The sequence below is a fragment of the Eubalaena glacialis genome, chromosome 3 (assembly GCF_028564815.1).
Source record: "Eubalaena glacialis isolate mEubGla1 chromosome 3, mEubGla1.1.hap2.+ XY, whole genome shotgun sequence".
In the NCBI taxonomy this organism is placed as follows: domain Eukaryota; kingdom Metazoa; phylum Chordata; class Mammalia; order Artiodactyla; family Balaenidae; genus Eubalaena; species Eubalaena glacialis.
In genome coordinates, this window is record NC_083718.1 from 150238997 (window position 1) to 150261630 (window position 22634).

The 22634-nt window shown below is 45.0% G+C and overlaps 1 protein-coding gene across 1 annotated transcript; it reads right to left on the reverse strand.

The window, feature by feature from the left end:
* Window positions 1-517: 517 nt before the first annotated feature.
* DMRTB1 (DMRT like family B with proline rich C-terminal 1) lies at window positions 518-8069 on the reverse strand. The gene is made up of 5 exons (XM_061183972.1): window positions 7490-8069; window positions 5314-5519; window positions 2206-2259; window positions 1947-2100; window positions 518-582 (listed from the first exon to the last, which is right to left on the reverse strand). Exons 1-5 carry the CDS (start codon window positions 8067-8069, stop codon window positions 518-520), a joined length of 1059 nt encoding a protein of 352 aa, XP_061039955.1.
* Window positions 8070-22634: the final 14565 nt, after the last annotated feature.

The following is a 22634-nucleotide window of genomic DNA, read 5'->3' on the forward strand; positions in this document are numbered from 1 at the left end:
CAGCAAGGAAGGATGCTGCAGAACCTGCTGTCAGCACCCTCGTCCTGGCTGCTTGTGCCATCCACCTGGATGTGCTGGACACCTGATGTCTGTGTGGCCCCCAGCTGGGGACCAGGTGGAGGCAGTAAAACCAGAAGGCTGAAGTAGATGATGCCTCCTGTCCTGGAGCGGGACCTGAGGAATCAAAGGCTGCCTCTGGGGGTGAGTCTGATAACAGCAGCACAACTCAGAGATGGTTAAATTCATTCCTTAACGTGAGCTTCCACCAGTCCCCCACTCCTTACAGCCCTGGCTCTGCCCTGGTGACTTCATCCTCCAAGCTCCTTTTCAACCCCCTGTTATCTCAGGATTGAGAGAACTTTAGCAATCACCTTCCTTCCTCCAATCTTGAAATGGGAATTAACTGCCATCTTACGCCTATCACTATCCTTCCTCCCTACACATCACTGAACAGAGACAAGAAAATTATCGCTGTAACGCCCCCAAGGCCCCACTCTGCTGGCCTGAGGGCCTGGGCCTAGTCGGACTGCTCCTGGGACAAAGGCTGGCTGGGCTCACACAGCCCCTCCGCATCCTGGTCATCTGTGAAGGACAGAGAAGAGGGGCTGGATTTAGCAAGAGGGAAAATTACCTGTTTTCAGATGTAAGTTTTCTCTAAGGCATTCTCATCATTCCCAGTCCCTACGGAGAATTAGTTATTCCCACTGCCACCTTTAATTTGCTAGGAGTCAGGACACTAGAATTCTAGCCCTGGCCACATGATACAGATTCAAGTTCAAACTCCAGCTCTGCTTGTCACAAGCTGGGTGGGAGGAAGCAAGCTACTCCCAGCTGTGAACCTCAGTTTCTCCTTCTCCTCAGCTTCTCCTTCTGTCAAAGGAGATGAGGCCATACTTTGCAGCATCAGGGGATTAGGTGAAACAGTAAATGAGAACTAACTTTTACTACCGCCTTCATCGTTTCAGCCATCTTCAGGATGGCCTCATGAAGTAAGGGACCCTTATTAGTCTGCTTGTGCAGATATTGAAACTGAGGCACCAAGGAGTGAATTAACAGGCCCGAGGTCATACCGTTGGCAAGCGCTGGAGTCAGGACTTATACCCAGGCTGTGTGGCACCAGGGCCAGCGTACTTCAAGCCACACTGCACCATCTCCCCAGCTAACAGATCTAGGTGTTGCACACACAGCAAGTGTACAATAGGCCTCAGTTTCTTTTCCTGTGGAGCCTCAGGGGAGGATGGAAAGGGTAAAAAAAAAAAAAAAAAATCCTAGACCCTTTAAAGCTGCAAGGGCCCTCAAAAGAAAACCCAAAGCATTTTCACATCCAGAGTTGCAGTTGACCCTCACAGTAACCCTGTGACAGGGCCCGTTTTACAGGTGAGAAGACTGAGATCTAGAGGAGGGTGTGAGTGCCCAAGATCACCCAGTACACCAGTGGCAGAGCTGTGAAGGGCAGGTTCTCTCCAGAGTGGCCTGGGGGAGAGGAATCATCCCCACCAGCCCCCAAACTGGCTCCAGCTGCTGCTCCAGGCTCAGCACGTGCTGCTTCCCCAGCCAGAGAGGCCTGGCACCTCTGGTCTTCTGAACACACCACATGCGTGCCATCCTCCAAGTCTCTGCCCACGGGCACTACTAAGGTGAGGAAATTAGCATTGGACCTGGAGCCAGACAGAGAATTCTGTTGAAATCTGAGCTCCGCCACGGACATACAGGAGAACCTCTCAGGGTTCTGTCGGTTTCCTCACCTGGGAATGGGGACCCACCTCCCCTAGATGCTCACGGATGGAATTTAGGGAGGGGTGCAAGGAAGAGCTTACCCAGGGCCCAGCACATTTAAAATTCTGTTCTCCATTTCCCTTCTCTGCACGTCCACTTCACAGTAGGGCCCCCTTCCTCCAGAAAGTCTCCCTGGCACCCCGGCAGCTGGAAGATGGGGGCTCACTCACCAGTGTTCTCCTTGTCCGCGTCAGACACGATGGACAGCGAGAAGGACGGCGGTGGGGGCAGGCAGTGGAGCACGGAGAGGTACCGCGGGGGGAACTGGGGTGGCGGCGGCGGCAGGTAGTAGCCGGGCTGGAGGTCTTCCACTGGCTCCACCACCTGTGGGGCACACACAGCAGAGAGCCAGAGGGGAGAGGGTTGGTCAGAAGGGCCGACCCAACGTTCATTCTCCTGAACGGGGGGCTCCCCATGGGGCAGATTCACCTCCGTGGCCCAGACACCGGGGCACAGGGCGCTCGGCAAGCACCTGCCAGATGACTGAGGCAAGAAGGAACACAGGCACACCTCAGATAAGCCCGGGAGCAGGCGCACTTGCACAGGTCCACAACCTCCTTCCATCCTTACGACCCTAGGAGGGAGGTTCTACTACTATCCTCACTGTGGTGACCAAAAACTGCATCAGTGAGATGAAGGTACAGGCCCAGGGCCACAGAGCTGGTGAGTGGCAGAGGCAGAACTGAATCCCAAGTCGGCCTGACCCCACTGCTTTGCAATGGAGAAGGATCTGCATGCATCCCGACTACGTGTGGTCCCACCTTCTGCACATGTAATGACTCAGACTCCAGGGTTGCTGGGCCTGGGGGGTGTCCCCCTTCTAACTGGCCAGTGTAGTGCAGCCGTTACTGAGGCAAGGGCAGCTGGGTGACCTCAGGAAAGTGGCTTCAGCAATCAGCCCTTCTGTATTTCTGTTCCTTCTCTGGAAGATGGAAGCTCACCCCACACCACAGGACCCCAAGGCTGGAATGAGGGGACATGGAGGGGTGATGACTACACGGCTCAGAGAAACTTAACTGGAAAGACATGAATGGAATAGAAAATTATGAATTTCAGGTGTGGGTCCCATTATTTACTTCTCCATCCAGATACTTCAGAGCAGCCCTTCTTAAGCTGTGTTCCAGAGAACTCTGGTGTCCTACAAGGTATTTCCAAAAGTGCTCTCAACAGTGTTCTTTGTCCAGGGAGTTTGAGAAACCCTGCATACCACCTCCACACTGGTGAGTCGCACGCAAGCATATTAAAGGCCTCGAGGCAGTCTGCAAAAATCTCCTTAGGTTAACCCAGCACTTCCTAACTTAATTTGACCACAAGGAAGGGAAGATAAGCCCACTTTTGAGTACCTGCCATGTCCCAGACCCTGTGCCAGACACTTTGTACGCATTCACACCTTATTGCTGGAATCTATCAATGGCCCTATGAGATAGAACTCTTACCCCTGTCGTACAGATTAAGAACCCAAGCGAGGTCCTCAGAGGTTAGGTGACATCCCCAGGCCATGTGGCCAGTAAACAGCGGAGGTAGGATTGGTCTTTAGGTCTGTGCGATTCCAGGCCTGTGCTCTTTTGTGGGAAGAGAAAAGAGGAAGAAAGAAGTAGCAGGTGGGGCAGGACAGGAAGAGGTGGAAGGTGGCTCGGGGCGTATCTAGGAGGCTGGGCAGGGGGCAGCAGGACAAGGATGAAAGCAATTCATAGGCTCTTGGGTTCGAAACAGCTTCACAAATAAATGCCTGATTCTCTATCCAGACGTGAACGGGGTGGGAAGGGGGATTATTAGTGCTTTAATTCCAAGCTGCTCAGCGGAGTCTCTCCCTGGATCACAGCTCCTGCCTGGGGCTTGCGGTGGCAGCTCAGGCCCAGATAAACCAACTGAGATCACACTCCTAACAAAGGCCGTCTGGCAGGCCTGTCAATCAGAGCCCTGCCCTGGATGCCAGGCCCCAGGCTTCTGTGTGAGCAGACGGTGGGTGTGTGCTCCATTTGGCCAAGGTCCCTCTCTTTGTGTGGAGGCTAGAGACGCCGTGCTCTCCCTGAGCTGCAATGGGGTGGCTGGCACCCCCAAATTTCAGGCAGGGCAGGGGTGGTGGTGAGAGTCAAGGGCCATGTTTGCCCTGCCTCTGTCCTGGCTCTGTCACTGACCAGCTGTGTAATCTGAATCCTAGTCCCTCACTCCCCAGTCCTGTGACCCTGGACAAATACATAACTTCATGGAGCCTTCTTCCTCTGCCCTACAATGAAATAACATTCACCTTGAGGGCTGACATAAGGGCCAGTAGGCACTCCGGAAATTATCAAGACCAGGGGTGTTCAAACTTTTCCCCCTTGAATGAATGGAAAATGATTTCTAAATAAAACTTTAAAAGATCTGGAACAGACAGAGGAGATGCTGCTGATGTGAAGCAAGAGTGGGGATCCAGCCCCTGCGTGCCTGACCTGCCTGGTCACAGCTGGAACCCCAATGAACTGGCTAATGACCTGTGGCTAACGACCTCATTATTAAATGCCAAGCTTTTATCCTTTCTCTTACTCACTTCCCACATTAAACCAAAGAAGCCTACTCTCTACTCACTCTTCTCCACCCTCCACCCAAGGGAAACATCTCTGTAACACCCAGGGTTAGGCTTGTAGCTCTGAGAGAGAGAGGAAAGGTAACAGTGGTCTACATTTCCATGAACTTGAACTGCATCTGAGCCAACCTCCCCCACAGGTCCAGCCTTATGGGGTCAAAGTCAGGACTGGTCACCCAGGCCTCTCACTGTCCTGCAGTCCTGATGGCCCTCAGTGGTTGCCAAAAGGGAGAAGGGTGGAAGGAGCTGGTAACCAAGGTCACAAAACCTGGTCACCCCACCTGTATCTCACACAACAGCTCTGACTTTTACACATCCAGCACTCAAAACTCCAGGCTCAAAAGCACACCAGTTAGTAGCCAACCACTGATCTTATAAAAAGATTAAATTTCATCCATTCTTTCAACAAATATCTCCTAAGGTGACTGGTGTTTGGGGAAGGTTTCCATATTTTTCATGACTAAGCTTAAATGCCATTTCCTTCTGAAGGCCCTCTGCCGTCTCCAGTGGGATGTACCTTTGGGGCAGGGGACCTACGTCTGCTCCTGGCTCTACCCTCAAATGTGTGGCTCCAGGAAAGTGATATTTCCTTTCTGGTACCCAGCAAAATGAAGGGCCCTTCTAGCACTGGCATTCCATGGGTCAAGGCTGGTGGTCACTCAGTGTTACTGTGTGGCGGTTCCTTGGGCTCATCTGAAATGTGTCTGTATTCCTTCTTGCCTGAGCTCCCGGAGCCTTTTAACCCGTTCCACAGCCCAGTCTGACTTGTCTACATGTGTACAGACTTGGCTACACACGTGCATTCCCAGAGGCACACATGGTACAAGGTCAATGCTGTATCCTTCCGACCAGTGCCCAGGGCCTGGTACAGAGTGGGCACAACGGCTGGCTTCCTGGGACTGAGGGTCCGTAAAAGCAGCCAGGGTAACTGGGATAAGGCGGAACCTCGAAAAGTCAGGGATGGGACTCACCAAGCCTGCTCCATGGTAGTGGCTGCAGGACACATGCCGGAAGTCCTGCTGCAGGGGGACCCCCGGGGTAAGGGATGCATCCTGGTAGCCCAGCAGGAACGGGTGGTAGGGCTGCATGCTGGAGCAGCTGCGGTACAGCTTGGAAGGCTCTCTTTCCAGGTACTCAGACCCCACCACACAATCTGAGTTGACGCTCAGAGGGGGCCCTGAAAAGGGACACAAAGAGGGAAGTGTTAAAAACACACGGAGCAAAAAAAAAAAAAAAAAAAAAACACACGGAGCTAGGAAACAGGGCATCACATTACTGTCTGAAGGTAGCAGTACAATAAACACTCATATCCATTTACAGAGAACTCCCACATCCATTATGCTTTTGACCCTCCCTGCTTTTTAAACCCTTCACCCATGTTCCACTCACTGTTCTTAGGAAAAGTCCTTTGGCACAGCCACGAAGCCCCATGTGGGCTGGTTCCTGCCTCCACTCCAGCCTCCTCATTCCCGAAAATCTAGCAGCTCCTTCTTTCTCCTCCACCTCAGGGCCTCTGCAGATGCTGTTCCCTAAGCTTGGAAGGCTTTTTCTCCTGACCCCACTTTGCCTCTTGAAGTCCTCAGTACTCAGCTCCTAATCTTCCTTCTGACCACAGCTAAACCATCGATTGATTATTAGAGCTCTATACACCAATCTGTGCGACTCTTTGATCAGTGGTGTCCCTCTCCCAAGGACAAGATCCTTGAGGGCAAGGAATCTGACTCATCCTTTTCATCACTAGTGTCTGGCACATAGTGCTCAGGGCTCAGTCCCTGTTCTTTGAGGGATGAAACAAAGAAAGGCACTGTGGGGCTTCCCTGGTGGAACAGTGGTTAAGAATCCACCTGCCAACGCAGGGGACACAGGTTCAAGCCCTGGTCCGGGAAGATCTCACATGGCGCGGAGCAACTAAGCCCGTGTGCCACAACTACTGAGCCTGCGCTCTAGAACCCGCATGCCATAACTACTGAGCCCGTGCTCCACAACGAGAAGCCACTGCAATGATAAGCCCACGCACCGCAACGAAGAGCAGCCCCCGCTCGCTGCAACTAGAGAAAGCCCGGGCACAGCAACGAAGACCCAATGCAGCCAAAAATAAATAAATGGAAGGAAGGAAGGAAGGCACTGTGTCCATGGAAAGGTATCCTTCTCCTAGAATTGCTGTTTCAGATCTGTCTTCCCCATCTAGTTCTCTAGGGACCTATATTTTCCTAGAATGTCCCAGAAGGCAGAAACGGGCTTCAGAGAGCATCAGGCCAATCCCCTTAGCATACAGAGGGGAGAGACTGCCACAGAAGGAAGGAGCTTGCCTAGGGTTACAGAGTGAGCAGGCCCCCAGCGTCCTGACTCAGACTTGTGCTCTTTCTACCACACCGCCATAGAGAAAACCAAGAAAACACGTGTCTGCACCCAAAAAGAGCCCCTTTAAAAAAGCTTCAAATCTACATGTGACTTGAAATTGTAATAGTGAAAGCCACAAGACCTAGGGAACAATGTAATTTATGCATATGGAGGGAGGGGAGAAAAAATAGGCAACAACCAATCATCTCAATAGACTGTCCTGTAGGGAGCAGAGATCGCATTCCCACCCACGCCTGGGAAAGAGCTGGAAGGACTGCACAGATAGACCCATTGGGACAGGGCAAGGCTGAGGGGCGGGGCCTCTAGGGCACGGAAACGGAGGGGACGGTGCGCAGGCGCAGTCTTGTTGCGCTAGCCCACCCACAGGGACGTCCTGGGGGAGGAGCCTCCAGCCCAAGAAAAGGGCGGGAAGAGGCGCGCAAGCGCAGTATGGTCAGGCTCCCTCGGGCGTCTCCGTGGAGGAGGAGGGGCAGCTAGGTCGACTGGAGGCCATTTTTTTCCTTTCAGGATGGAAAGGCAAAAAGCTGTAGCTAAAAGTTAAAAGCCCTCAGAACCACCCATTCCTTTCTCTCTTTTACCTTCTTGCAAAAAAGGCACCGAACCCAAATGCCTACTCAGAAAATGGTATCCCAAAGCAAGGTTACCTCTAGAAAGCATCTTCCCCACCCCCACCCCTTCCCCGCGGGATCCGAGCAGGCCTGGGACGCCGGCGTGGGGAGCGGGGAGGCGGCAGCCCGGAGAGGAACCAACAGCAGGGCAAGGCCGCGCGGGGCCCGGGAATCTTACCAAAGTCGGCGAACGGCGGGCTGAGCGCCTGCCGAAGCGGCCTGCGCAGCTCCAGGCGTCCGGGGCAACACCAGACTGCGGCCTCCGTCCCGAGCTGGGGCCTCAGAGAACTGGGCATGGCCGCGGCGGCTCGTTCTCTCGGCCCCACGTGGCCGCGGCCGCCCAGAACTGGCTGGAAGGCACTCGGGCCGGGGCTCGGGCCCCGCGGGCGTCTCTCGGGGAAGCAGGCGGCCGCGCGGCCCTCGGGGCCCGGGTGCGCGACTCCCGAAGCGGCAGGCAGAGGCAGCGTGCGGAAGCTTGAGCCCAGGACAGTGGCCGCGGCCCCGGAGGCCAGCTGGGGCCCCTGCACGGACAGGGCCACCTCCTGCTCCTCCTCGGAGGCCTGGTTCGTGAGCACCTGCTGCGCGGCCATGATCTTCTGGCGCTCGGTGATCAGGTAGCACTTCTCGCAGGTGCACTGCTTCCAGCGGCACTTGCCCGCGTGGCCCTTGAGGGGCACCAGGAAGCCATGGTTCCGGCACCGGGAGCACCTGGGGGCGCGCAGCATCTTGTCGGCCAGCTTGGCAAGGTCTGCCTGCATAGCACAACCGCTACCTCTGGGAGCTGCAGAGCGAGTGGAGCAGCGATGAGCAGCGCCCCACGAGTCGCTCGTGCTGGGGACTTTGGATACACTTGTAACAAAGCGGCTCTCAGTGCGTCCCAGGAACTGCAGCAAGACCCTTGCATTTTCCCTTCCATTTTGGGGTACAAAATTTGGAGTTTCGATCCCTTGGTTAATAAGATGCAAGGGATTGGGTTGAATAAGTTCTTCATGGAATGCTATTGCATATATGTCATCTGGATTATCTGACGTTTTAGGCATTTAATTTCCAAACTCTCTATTCCCGCCATCCCACAGACAGAAGCTATTTCGTAGTTTCAAAAAAAGGCGGAGTGATATTCAACGGTGCACAGATTTAAAGCTCCAGAGGAACATATAAACCCATTCCGGTAGAAAAGCATTCCAAGAGGCAAACCGTGTTTCTCCTTCCAAAAGCTGCTGCTTCTGCTGAATTTAATTTATCTCCCCTGCAGGGAAGCAGCCGTTCACAGTGATGCTTCCAGAATATTCTCAAGAGCTCAGTGCAGTGTGATAGCTGCTCAAGGGTGTGCCCTATAGTAATTCCCATTTTTAAAGAGTCTTATTGGTATAGGAATGCATTTCTGGAAGATGGCATATTGCTGTTGTTGATGCCTTCCAAAGTCAAGCATACTTAGAATGCTTTAAAGTAAAATAGACTTAGGATATTTTAGCATAAGCTTGAACCATTGCCTAACTGTGCCATGAATTTAGTTACCTCTGTAAAACAACCCAAATCTCGGGACACCTAAAAAGCTGCCACAAACTTCATAGTTTCCCAAGACTACTAAACTAATTCATTTTTTTGTTTTATAGAAATTTGTGACTCCCTGAGGTCTTCCCCCTCCCCCCTTAAGTCCAAAAAAGAAAGAAAAAAGCTTATGATCATAGGATCAATCATTTTCTTTAAGGAGGTAGTTATGGTTAATACCTGGCGAAAACGTGTGTAATTTTAACTGTCCTTTCTCTGAAGTTCTCTCTTTCGGGTAGCAGAATGGTAGAAGCTGAGAGCCAAGGCTTGGTGTCCACCTTGATCTTCCTGAGCCTCTGGTTGCAGCTGTATTTTGCATTTCTCACCAGCTGCCTGACAGTAGGAAGTGGTTGCCAATCTGAGGCTGATTATGTACTGGAAAGCTGAAAAGAGGTTTCTAAAATCTTTTTCTGCTTTAAAGAAATATATTCCTCATCTTAATAAGAGGGAAAAAAGTATATTCTTCCTGTATTATTTGGCCCTTTAGGAATTTCACTGGTAATTTAAATCCATTTAAAGAGATCTAGGTTTGTCTCTGCTTTGTTCTAACACCCTGTATCTTAATTTTTGATTTAAAAAATAAAATATGGTCCCATAGATACAAGGACAGGCAAGCTCTTTTTCTGACTCTACTCAATTCAGAATGTCTAACTTTTTCACCGACCTTGTCAATTGAAAATGTTACTTAAAAATCATATTTTCAATACTACTGTCAAAAAATCTGGGGCATAAGCTGCATTGTTTCATTATGCTGCAAATTATAAGGTCATTTTCTGCATTATCAAATTTAAATTTTTTTTTTTTATAAATTTATTTATTTATTTATTTATTGGCTGTGTTGGGTCTTAGTTTCTGCGTGAGGGCTTTCCCTAGTTGCGGCGAGCGGGGGCCACTCTTCATCGCGGTGCGCGGGCCTCTCACTATCGTGGCCTCTCTTGTTGAGGAGCACAGGCTCCGGACCCGCAGGCTCAGTAGTTGTGGCCCACAGGCCCAGTTGCTCTGCGGCATGTGGGATTCTCCCAGACCAGGGCTCGAACCCGTGTCCCCTGCATTGGCAGGCAGACTCTCAACCACTGCGCCACCAGGGAAGCCCCTCAAATTTAAAATTTAACATCAGGTGACATCAGCTGATGAGGCCTAAACAAGAAAACTACTCTCATTTACATTTCATGCTTGACCACCCAAGCTCTCTTCATTTTCCTATTAATGATTTAAAGGAAAATCCTATTCAAAGACAACTATTTGAATTAACTTATTTTAGCCTTGTTAAGGACAAAATGCTTCCATATTTATTTCATAACTTTAGGGGCAAAATTTACCCAAGGTGATGTGAATTTGCATAGTGCTTTGAATTAATAAACAACCATATATCTTTTTAATCAGTAGTCATAAGATGCAGAAACCTCAGGGTTTATACAGTAAAAAAATAAGAAAAAAAGAAATACTAGTTTATTTCTCTCTTCCCCGCAAAGTCTCAATCTGTGTAGGTAAATTCCAACAGAGCTTTATTTATTTCACTCTTGGAAATTCAGGCAAATTGATAGTTTTGTTTTATTTAGGTTGATGACTGATTACTTCTTAGGCTGCTGCTGCTATATAGAAATAGATATAGATAAACTTCTATAAATTATTATTTAAAAAGATGGTAAGATGTAAAAGTGAAAAACTGGAAGTCAAAGAAGGATGACAGCAGTAAGTACATAGTAGACCCCTTCCTTCCCCACACCTAAACCTTTGGATGTTATGTTTAAGAAAGTCTGCATCATCGTAAGCAGTAGTTTATAAAATGACAAGTTATAGTTGCTGGGGAAACACCAGTTTGACTAGTTAACCACAAAGGGGCTGGTTGATGGTCATATCTGAGTTCCAGCTTTAGATATGGCTAGTTTTTCCTCAGAGTCCCAAATTTCCTACTTTGAATGATGCCTCTTCTCTTCGGTTAATACGATTGCTATTGGTACTGTTTAATTCATATTCATTTTAAAGAGCCCTGTATTATGCAGTACACAGGGTATCATTTAATCATTAAATATTGCATGCACTATAATGTTTCCTCACTGGTAGCACACAAGAGTAAGGAAGGGCTTTTTTGCCTATAGCATCTTTCCCCCAGCGGCTATAACCTAGATATCTTCTATCTTCTTCTTCAAGCTCTCTCTAGTGAGCAATGAAAACTTTATTGAAGATTTTGTAGGGGATAGAGGGGAGGATTTACATGACACATCCTACAGCAGATGCTTTAAAATCCTGCCTTAGCGTTTCTGTTCTCTCAAGATCCTCCTCTGCTGTGCCACGCCCACTGGAGAGGAACTGGTCTGGTCCCCCCCCATCTCCACCACCTCCCACCCCCACCCCCGTACCCAGCCTCTCTAGTTTTTCTCTCCTTGATTTTTGAGAGTTCTGTAATGGATGTGACTATCTTACTTTTCTTTATGTCTAGTTCAATATAGACATTCAGTAAATATTTGTTGAATGTACAAATGAATCTTACCTCCCTCTCCTGACAATGTCAAAGTCATCTCCTTTCTCACCGGCACAGTAAATCAACTTGAATCCACCAACTTTTCCCAAACATCATACAAAACATAAAGCCCAGAGTGAACAGGACTACTCTCCCGACAAGCAGAATCTGAGGATCAACTTTGGTTCCTTGAGCTTACCCCTTATCCCTGATGGTTTAATAACAGTAATAATACCTACTAGCACTTACTAAGTGTTTGTATGTGCCAGTAATTATTAAGTCCTTTATGTGTATTAATTCATATAATACTCAAAACAACTCTCTAAGGTAGGTACTATTATTTTCAGCCCCACTTTACACATGATGAAACTGAAGCCTACAGAAGTTAAGTATCTTGCCCAAGGTTTTCAGCCATTACGTGACAGAGCCATGATTCAGAACCAGGAAATTTATCCTCAAAGTCCATGTTCTTAACCATATATCTGCTAGCTCAATATTTCTTCTAAGCAACACAGTGCTCTCCCCAAGAAAGCATTGGTGATTAATAGAAATGTTTGTCTTGTTACATACCCCATTACAGTTGGGGCAAAGGAGGATGAAGGTGTAGCAACTTGGTGAAAATTCCTAGGATGCCCTGCTTACTTGCTTTTCTTTACCCATAGCCAATATTCATTGAGTGCCAACTATGTGCTAAGCATAAGGGACACAGAAGTAAATAAAAAGATAGGATCCTTACCTTTATGTATACTTCCTAGCTGGCAAACCAGGCAGTAAACAAACAATTCCAGATGAAAGCTGAAGAGTGGTGGGGAGACCCAGGATGCTATGGGAACCCATATGAGGGTCCTAATCTGGATCAAGAAGTCAAGGAAGACTTCCTTGAGGGGCTGATTCCTGAGCTCAGGCCTAAAGGATGAGTAGGAATTAGCCAGGTACAGGAGCAGGAGAGGTGTGTCCCAGAAAGAACAGCATGTTTAAGGCTGCAGCGTGGCTATCGTACAGTGAGGTCAGGAGACTGGAGGGAGAGGAGATGGAGAGGTTGAGCAGTAACCATGTGGAGGCAGTCCTTAGAGGAAACTATAGCAGTCACTTTTGAAACTGAGCAGGACCCTGCAGGGCCCTCCTGCATACAATAGCCCCTCCATGTCTCCCGTTTCTTATAAAGAAAAAGGCTTTATAGTCTCCTAGGCCTTCCCAGAGTTCCAAAGAACAGATGCAATCAGTTACTAATTAGGAAAGTGAGGGAATGCAGAAACAAAGGAAAAGCAGTCAAGAAACAATAGTTCAGCAGTAAAACAGAGTCCTAGTTCCTCCTCAAGGGATATACGCAACAATCTGACACGTATCTTTGAGTTATTCTGTAGGAACTGGAACTAAGACCCCCACCGGAGTGGAGGATGGTGCTCACAAGCTGAGCAGGAGCACTAGACCCCAGACTGGTTGGAATCAGAAAGTTAATGGATAAAGAAGATGTGGCACATATATACAATGGAATATTACTCAGCCATAAAAAGAAATGAAATGGAGATATTTGTAATGAGGTGGATGGAGTTAGAGTCTGTCATACAGAGTGAAGTAAGTCAGAAAGAGAAAAACAAATACAGTATGCTAACACATATATATGGAATCTAAGGAAAAAAAGGTCAGGAAGAACCTAGTGGCAAGACGGGAATAAAGACACAGACCTACTAGAGAATGGACTTGAGGATATGGGGAGGGGGAGGGGTGAGATGTGACAGGGTGAGAGAGTGTCATGGACATATATACACTACCAAATGTAAAATAGATAGCTAGTGGGAAGCAGCCCCATAGCACAGGGAGATCAGCTCGGTGCTTTGTGACCACCTAGAGGGGTGGGATAGGGAGGGTGGGAGGGAGGGAGATGCAAGAGGGAAGAGATATGGGAACATATGTATATGTATAACTGATTCACTTTGTTATAAAGCAGAAACTAACACACCATTGTAAAGCAATTATACTTCAATAAAGATGTTTAAAAAAAAAGATTCCTGAAACACCACCCTGTTACCTCACCACCAACCAATCAGAAGAAAGTCATCCCCCTGCAACCCTCACCCCAAATGTTGCCTCTAAAAGCCCTTCCCTGAAAGCCATCGGGGAGTTCAGGTCTTTTGAGCATGAGCTGCCTGTACTCCTTGCATGGCACCCTATAAATAAACACCATACTTTCCTTCACCAGTAAAATGGCTTTGCTGCACAGCAGGTGAGCAGACCCAAGTTCGGTTCAGAATCACTATCTAAGACTAAGGAGTGGAAATGACATGGCAGAGCCAGGCCAAACTAGAACCCACATATCCAGACATCTAGTCTCTGTCCTTGGTTTTTCTTTCAGAAGGTGGAACAGTAAGTAACTAGGACTCACATAGGTATTGCAAGATTAAAATGGAGCTGAGTGGGGTTTTCTTTGGGGCAGTTGTTCCAGGCGGGGCACACACTTGAGGCCAGTCATGGCCCTGGGCTAGCACTACGCTAGGCAGGGTTGTTCCTCCTAACCCTGGGTCCCTGACCGATTCATATGACATCTCCTAGGAATCTTAAACAGACGAAACACAAAGCAGCAGTGATGGAAGACAAAGGAGTGAGAGAAAAGAAAAATGAGATGAAATCAAACAGACGGCAGTTGAAGAGATTGTGTAGATAAAGACTGGAACAAACAATTCTGTGGAGCAGATAAGAAGTACAACATCTGGGCAGAGAGGGCATGCTCACAGTGGCATTGCTAGCTGAGTTAGACTCAATAGCACTGACATTTGTTTTGTTTTTACTTGCTATTTTGATGGAAACAAGTATTTTTACACACACAGAAACTTTCACAGTATATATAACTGATCACCTGTACTTTTGATAGTACTATCCAATTTCCATAAATTTCAAGAAATTTTTTGTCTTAAAGGGTGACATGTCCCTATAAGTACAGTGTTAAAAGTGGCTAGTAGCTTTAATATCTCTGTCCTTTGTTAAAATGCAGATTTGGTTTAATACAACATGCATGAATTTAATGCCAATATACGCAGGATATTGTTCCCTAGTAAAATCAGAGTAAAAAGGAACAAAGTATACACCAGAAACTAGCACAACATTGTAAATCAACTATACGAGAGAAAAATAGAACAAAGAAAAATTTAATCTTCCTTTCTCTATGTATGTTCCTTGTCTAGTTTCTTAGAACAGTAAATTCCTATTTATCAAAACAAAAAACAAAAACACAAAACACCCAGTATTTTTCCCTGAATTCTGCTTCTATGAGAACAGCAAGTAGACATCAGGAATTTATCTTTCAAAAGACCTTTTCATTTTATGTATAACGTCAGTACAAATTCAGTCCATGTTATAACTGTAAACAGATGGCAAGAAATACTGCTCTAGAGACAGGCAAACTGGGTTGAGAACCTGATCATTACTTATTAGCTGTGTTACTTTGGTTGTCATTTAACTTCTTTGCACCTCAGTAGTAGTAGCAGTAGTAATGTTTGTATAATTGCTGCAAATTCCGAAGTGTCCCACATTTATCCCATTTAATGATATTAAGATTTAATGTATGCTTACAGCTTTGCAGGCAATGCAGAATGTAAAGTGCAAAATGTGGCCTCATTTAAACCACAGAACAACATCTATAAGGGAGGTACATTTATTTTGTCCATTTGACAAATGATAAAACTGAAGCTTAGAGAAATTAAGAAATTTCTTACCCAAGGTATACAGGAAGTGCCAGAAATGTGTATGAATAGCCTCCAAGTCTGTATCTTAGCCACTACACTATAGTACCATCATTTAGTTATTTCATTTACTTTAACTATAAAGTAAGATCTCTGATTCTTGCAGGATTAATGAGATAAGGCATTTAGAATATCCAGCACAGCAACCGGTATCTGGCACATGGTTAGCATGCATTACGTGATGTCAAGGAAGAGGAAGGGGCAAGGGAATGGAGAATGAGGAGAAAGAAGTAGTACCTCTGGCTTATCCAAGGCTACCTCTAACCAGAAGATTCGATTCAGCTGCACAACCTTTTTGTGGTGTCAGGCTCTCCAAGCATAGATTAAACCCAAATTGTCCAGTACCATAGCTATGAACCCATGTGGTTATTGAGCACTTGAAGTGTGGCTAGTCCAAATTAAGATATGCTGAAAATAAAAAACACACCAGATTTCAAAGACATAGTATGAAAAAAAGAATGTAAGTATCATTAATAATTGTTTATAGATTATATATTGAAATAATGATTTTTTTGGATGTATTGAGGTAACATGGTTTTTTTTTAAATGTGGTTTTTTACTTTTTTAATGTGGCTACCAGAAAATTTTAAATTACATATATGCCTCACATATTTCTATTGGACAGCTCTGAAAGAGAGATTTGCCTGCTCAATCCTCCTTCCATTTCTGAAGACCAGGTTTTCAACAGCAGCTCAAATTCAAGCTGTCTTGCCATTGTCATGAGGAGTACACCGCTTTCATACTTCCCTTCCTCATGTTGGCTACATTACCTTCACTAACTTGAATGTACTCCTTGTCATTTCGGGCCTTTCCAATGGGATCAAAACACTCATGCTTTACAATTGGAAATATTTACCTGACTACTAGAATATGTTAGCTAGAAGAGTCTAATAAAGCTCTAGTTTGCATTTTGAATCTGCAGATGCATTGATGTTATTTTCATAGGAATATTTTCATATTTATCTTGTTAGCTATAAATTACCAATAAACTGCTGGGTAAACTCGGAAAGAAAGAAGGCTGTCATTATATACTAAGGTTACACCATTACTGTGATACATAGTCCATCAGATTCTCCTAAGATTCCAATCAAAGGGCACAGGTAGATTATGTACATGCTGCTTGATCAGTGGAGTTCTTTGGAAATTTAATATTAAAATTTAACTTAAAAAGTACTTGATGTATGTACTTCCCTCTCCAGAACCCACCACAGGTAAACAGTTATTACCACTAGGAGCACTAATGTTGCTTCACACAAGTAATTCCTTAAACAAACAAACAAAAAGGCATGAAGATCTGTTATGAACGATTTTCATCCAAACATACAGGGAATATTACCTCCCACAACATTCTCTTTAAACATGGTTAGACTGAGTTTAATGAGTCTGGAGATTGCTGCTTTTCCCCCTTTAACTTGCCAGATAAATCAGAAATATTTATTTTAAGAGACAATTTAAAGAACTCCATAATTCCTAATCTGACGGAGTTTTACAAATAAATCTCAGTTAAATGCCTGTCATTGTTTCCAATCTGGTCAAGCAAAAAAGGGGAAAAAGTATACAATTCATCAGAATAATTAGTTGATTGGGGTTAAATAATTCTAAGAATAAACATTTGACCCCCTGGCACATCACAAACCTCCTGGAGAGAGGAGGATTATAAATTAAATGTACAAGATTTAAAATGGTCCAGATACACCCTGAACATTATTGCAGGCATGTGGGACACATTTAGATAAGTTAAAACCAAGTGTGGGTTTAGAGTTTAGCCATCTTTGATCAGTGGTTTACTAAAGCTTCATTGTTTTGGTGTGAGGATGGGGGGAATGCAGAGCAGCGGGTAGAAAGAGAGGAATAGTGGCAACAGTGCCCCCTGCTGTCCAGTGGGCCACCTCCCTTCCTTGAATCAGGGATTTTTAGAGACATGGTACCCCAGGGGATAATGAAACCCTCTTAAATATGTGGAAGTCAGGAAGGAAAGAACTAACATTCATTGAGGGCCTATAACATTGCAAGCACTGTGCTATCATTTAATTTAGTAATAATATGAAGTTCATTACAAATTCAGGAAAGAATAGGATGAAGTTTACAGATATAGAAACTGTGGTTCAAGAAAGATAACTTTTACAAGATTCATAGCTAGAGTTGCAACGAGCCAGGATTTGGGCCCAGGGCTGCCTGGCTCCAAAGCCAGTGATTCTTATGCCACAGCACACTAGTAGTGGCTGGAAACCACGAGCACAGCTCAGACTCCTATAAGTACACTGTCCTGATTTGCCTGAGACTGAGAGGGTTCCAGGGACACTGGACTTTCAGTGTTACAACCAGGAAAGTCTGGGACAAACTGGGATGAGGTGGCAGCCCTAGGAAGAATTCAATTGAATAGGGCACTAGGCTGGAAGAGTCACTTTGGAAAAGGGAAAAGGCCGCCGGTTGTCTGTCCTGTTCCTCTCTGTGGCCCCCCTGCTGTGCCACAGGAGAGCAACCTCTGTCCTACTTGTTTTATGCCATGACATGTCCTGGGGCATTGTCAAAGAAATTCACACTTCTGTCACTTAGAATTTCTTCAGTTCCTGTCCTAAACCGTCTAAGTCAGTTGGAATTTAGTTAACAAAATAAATCATCCACTCAAGTGGAGGGGAAAGAGCAGAGACTATGGCATCACAGAAACATGGGTTCTGAGAGGATTAAGGAGGACCAGAAAAGGGGGACAAGTAACAGAATTGACATTCATGGGAGGCTCATTAATGCACAGGGCACTGGGCTAGGTGTTTTGTGTGCATAATCTCTTCTTATAACAACTCTAAAAGGTTATAATTAGTCCTAATTACAGATGTCAAAAATACATAAATAAATGGAGCTCAGAAAGGGGCTAAATAACTTGTCTAAGGTCACACAGCTAGAAAAAAAGGTGAACTCAGAATTTATTTCTGCCCAAAGCATGTGACTTCTTCCACTATACATAGTGTCTTACACATAGTAGTGCTTAATAAACATTGAATTCCCCTTCCCATTCAGTTCCTAAGAACTTAAATTTATTAATTTCAATGTTCTTCATGTGCTTTTTAAAAAAATGACATACCAAAAATTGTATTCTCTAAATGTTTATGATGGATATAGAGATTCACGATGGGGGATGAAGTTACCTGCTTAAGTTCATTGTATATGTTAAAGCTAAGAAAATAACTCAAGCAACTAATCCAGTTCACTCTCACTGATAACTGAGTTGGCCAATGCCTACGGAGACTGGATAGAACACCGAATCATGACCTGATACATAAACAAAGTTAGCTGTGTTCTTACAGTCTCATCTGAAGTATTTCCTTTACAGTTTTTTAAAATGGCAATTTACCAGTCCAGATTAAATACAAATGAATGTCTGGCAAACTAAACTGTAATTACTAGAAAGACACAAAGGAGGTAGGTTAATAAAGGAAAGTTTTCTGACATACATCCTTTGCCTCTGATTCTGAAAAACGACATGAACTGGCAGAGGAAAGTGGAAAGACATACACAAACGCATGGACATAGGGGTAAGGACAAAGTGCACAGATATACACTTGTGTAATTGGAGCAGAGAAACCATCAATGGGCCTAAGTATTTACGGCCGAAAATCAAATACCCTACCTGCAAGTTAAAATGTCATGAGAAGAAAGTGAGCAAATATGATGTAGAGATCACAGGATATCTGCCAGATACCTGAACAAACAGAGGTTCTGTAGCAAAGAGGAATAGGCAATTGGCTTTTGGGTAGACAACAGTGTCCGCCATTTATATCTATAAAATGGGAAGAATATCTATCTTGTACAGTTGTTGTAAGGATTAGAGATATTTACATCACCTGGAAAAGAGCAGGTATTTGAGAAGTGTTTGCTGTTTTATCTGGGAACTCTGTGATTCTGTTTTAGAGCTCATGAAAATTCTGTTTGAGGACAATATAGATTATTAGCTCTGCTTTGGTGTATTAATTCAAAATATGCCTGGCACATAATAGAAGTTTAGTAAAAATCTGTTGAATGAATGAATACATTTTAACTTTCTTCTCTTTAAGTATAACAAATAAGAAAACATAAAAGTCTACATCTGGCCCTGTGGAAAGGTCTACTGTTCAACTCAAGTTAGCAGGGAGAATACAGCAAAAGTGTATAATGATTTCAAGACAGAAATGTTGCCCTACGTTACATAAGTACCAAGGAGATAAACTTAATAGTGGTGGTTTTTGTGCTCTGTAATGCCAAAATATTTTTATAGGCTACTTCCAGTTGTTTCTGACTTTATGGCTTAGTTATTGCACTAAGAATTGTCTAAGAAAATTCTGGTCCTGAAGATTTCTAGATTGGTTTCTTCGACTTGTACATTTTCTTTAGCAATATCTTAATGGTAAAGAACAAGTATCTCATATGAATGAGATAAGTTGATTTAACCTCAGTTTTCACAAAATAGCTGGTGACCTGTGTTACATGTTAGCAAAACATACAAGTTGTACCTTTAGGAAACAGAGGCCTAAGTAAATGGTAATTGCTATTATTACTCTGGTCCTCTTTACTCCTTGTTTTCTCTAAACTTCATTTTTGGATAGAGTCCAGCATTTCCCCAAATATGCTCCACGAAAGACTACGTCTGTGAAATGTGAATAGGTATAATATAAAAAAGGGCTTCTGAGATCCAGTAAGATTAGGGAACCCTAAGTTAACAAAGTAAAGTTCTTTACTATGGAACGTCTCTTTAAGAAGGGAATCTGCAAGAGGAAGCTCTAGTGTTCCTTAACCTTTTATTCATTATTGGCCTTCCCTTCCCACATCCTTTTTAGACTTTCTTTCCCTAAAGGCCTTTTTCTATCCCCCTGACCCTCCCTGCTCTCCTCCCCCAACCTGGAAATTAAATAACAAGGAATAAGATTTTGTTGGGTAGAGTTGAGTTTTGGAAGGTCTCAAACCACTGTACTAAGATTTTTTTGCCCCTTAAGAACCAATTTTCACCGCCTTGGGGATAATATCACCTCAGTTGAGAATGAATGCTCTAGTACGAAATGCCCCTCGAACTTGTTGGACCACTGACCTTTTTCAAGTGGACCAATATCCTCAGGAACATACTTAGGGAAGCCCTGACTTTGTCAGCATGGGATATTTTAACGCTTCATTGTTCTCTTATGACTCAAGGAGAGAGTCTTCTCTTTAATACTGAAATTCCTGGTGTTAAAAGATAAATTGAGGCATATTAAATATTCTAGGAGTTTATTTGAGCAAAAGTGGATTTTTTTTTTTAACATCTTTATTAGAGTATAATTGCTTTACAACAAAAGTGGATCTTAATCAGCATCGTTTAGCAGCACCAAACAGGAAGTATTTAGAAATGCTCCGGTGACAGGAACTAGGGGAAAGACTTTATAGAGATGCTGAAGCAAAGCAAGAAAATTATTTGATTGGTTATAGCTTAAGCGTTTGCCTTATTTGGAAAATCAAAACCAATCACAAACAGCCTAGTTGGTTGGTTTCCTTACATAAATTGCCAAAGCATTAAAGTGCTCTCAGTCTAAGGGCCTTGTTTAATTAATTAACGTTGGTATAGGACTACAATAGGGGCTTCCCTGGTGGCACAGTGGTTAAGAATCCGCCTGCCAATGCAGGGGACACGGGTTCGAGCCCTGGTCCGGGAAGATCCCACATGCCACGGAGCAACTAAGCCCGTGAGCCACAACTACTGAAGCCCACGTGCCTAGAGCCCGTGCTCCGCAACAAGAGAAGCCACTGCAATGAGAAGCCCGTGCACCGCAACGAAGAGTGGCCTCCACTCACCACAACTAGAGAAAGCCCACAGGCAGCAATGAAGACCCAATGCAGCCAAAAATAAATAAATTAATAAATTAATTTTTTTAAAAAAGACTACAATAAGGAAAGGAGTTCAATAAGACTTGTTGATTGAGAAGTCTTGTATCTGCCTCTGCTTTCCCTCTGGCCATCATCCCTAGTTTGTGGTTAGAATTTTACACCAGCCAATTTTTACAAAAATAATTATGATATAACATGTGTAAAGTGTGTAATGAGCACTAATTTTCAATGTACAGCTTGATGAATTTTCAGAGTTGTATACACATCCAGGATATGTGTTGAATTACTAATCAGAGAACCTTAAAAAAAATTCTTGACCTCCCATCATCCACATTCTGTGGCTTTCAAACTTCAGTGAAGTTTAATGAAGAATCCACCCAAGGAAGCTTATTAAAATTGCATAGTCCTACTCTCAGATTCTCATTCAGAGGGTCTAGGGTGTGATCAGGGATTTTAAATAAAATTCTCCAGATGATTCTGATGCAGGTGGTCTATGGATCACACTTCTGAGAAACACTGGCCTCCCTACATGATAAAAGTCAAAGTCCTGAACAGGTATTAAGGCTTTGCCTAATTTGACCCAATTCTATTTTTTTCAGACTCAACCCTTGCTGGTTTCCACCATGCCAAATTACTCACCTCTCCTCAGTGGGTCATGCACTCATGTTTCCCCTAACCTGGAATTATCTTTCCATTCTTCTTTATATAACTGACTCCTACTCATCCTTCAAGACCTCTTAGAAGTCTTCTTAAATTCATCAGGCAGAATTAGTTGCCCCTCATTGTTCATCCAGAACTTTATTCAAACTCCTGTCATAATACTTATCACACAATACCAATTTTTAATCTCCTTGTTTAGACGTAAGCAAGAATATGTCTGGCTCTTTGCTAAACCCCTAATCCTGCACAGGGGCCAGCACACAGTGAGTGAATGAATGAATATATGCTACTTATTTACACGTGGAGTCATTTAGTTCTCATTTTCCAGGCCAATGAGACTGCAAGCTCCCTAAGAGGAGAGAGGATTTCTGACTTTCGTAAACTCCAGAATCATGGCAGGGATTCAGTAGTCAATGAAAAAAATACCTAATGAATGAAAATAATCAGCACCCTTCTCTCAATTTAGTGAGAACCTCCGTGCTTCCTAAACCTTCACAACTCTTGGAGGGAAACAAGAGTGGAGTGTGGGCGTTGGGGGGAGATATCCTTCCCATCTGCAAAAGAAGAATGTTAGGTAAGGCCGGAAGCTGAGGGACTGGGCCTCCAACGCCAGGTTCCTGGTTCTCTCTGCCCATTCCCTCCATAGAACACTCTGTGGCCATGGAGATGACCATTACCATAAGCGGGCAGTTGAGTGAGGGCTCCAGAAAAGCCTTTCAGGAAGGCAATGGTGCATGGCGACTCTTCGCCCTCTCACTCACCTCCTTATCTATTTACTTGCCTATTCATGCGTTTACTCATGTTTGTACTTGTTGATTTATTTTTTTAGCATCTTTGTAGAAGACTAAGCCGCTGAGCCGGACAGAAGCCACTTTAGGCACCGAAAGCCTGACCCACCAGCGAAAGTGAGACCTAGGGACCACTGACCATTGGCTAAGAAGGGCTGAGGGGCGGGATTCCTGCCTTTACCAGAAGCCCATTCACCCGAAGGCATGAGGGCGGGGTGAAGGGCGGTCCCGGGGGTGAGGGGCGGGGCGATGCCCCTACTTAAAATTTCAGGAGCGGGATTGCAACCCCAAACAGCCCAGCCG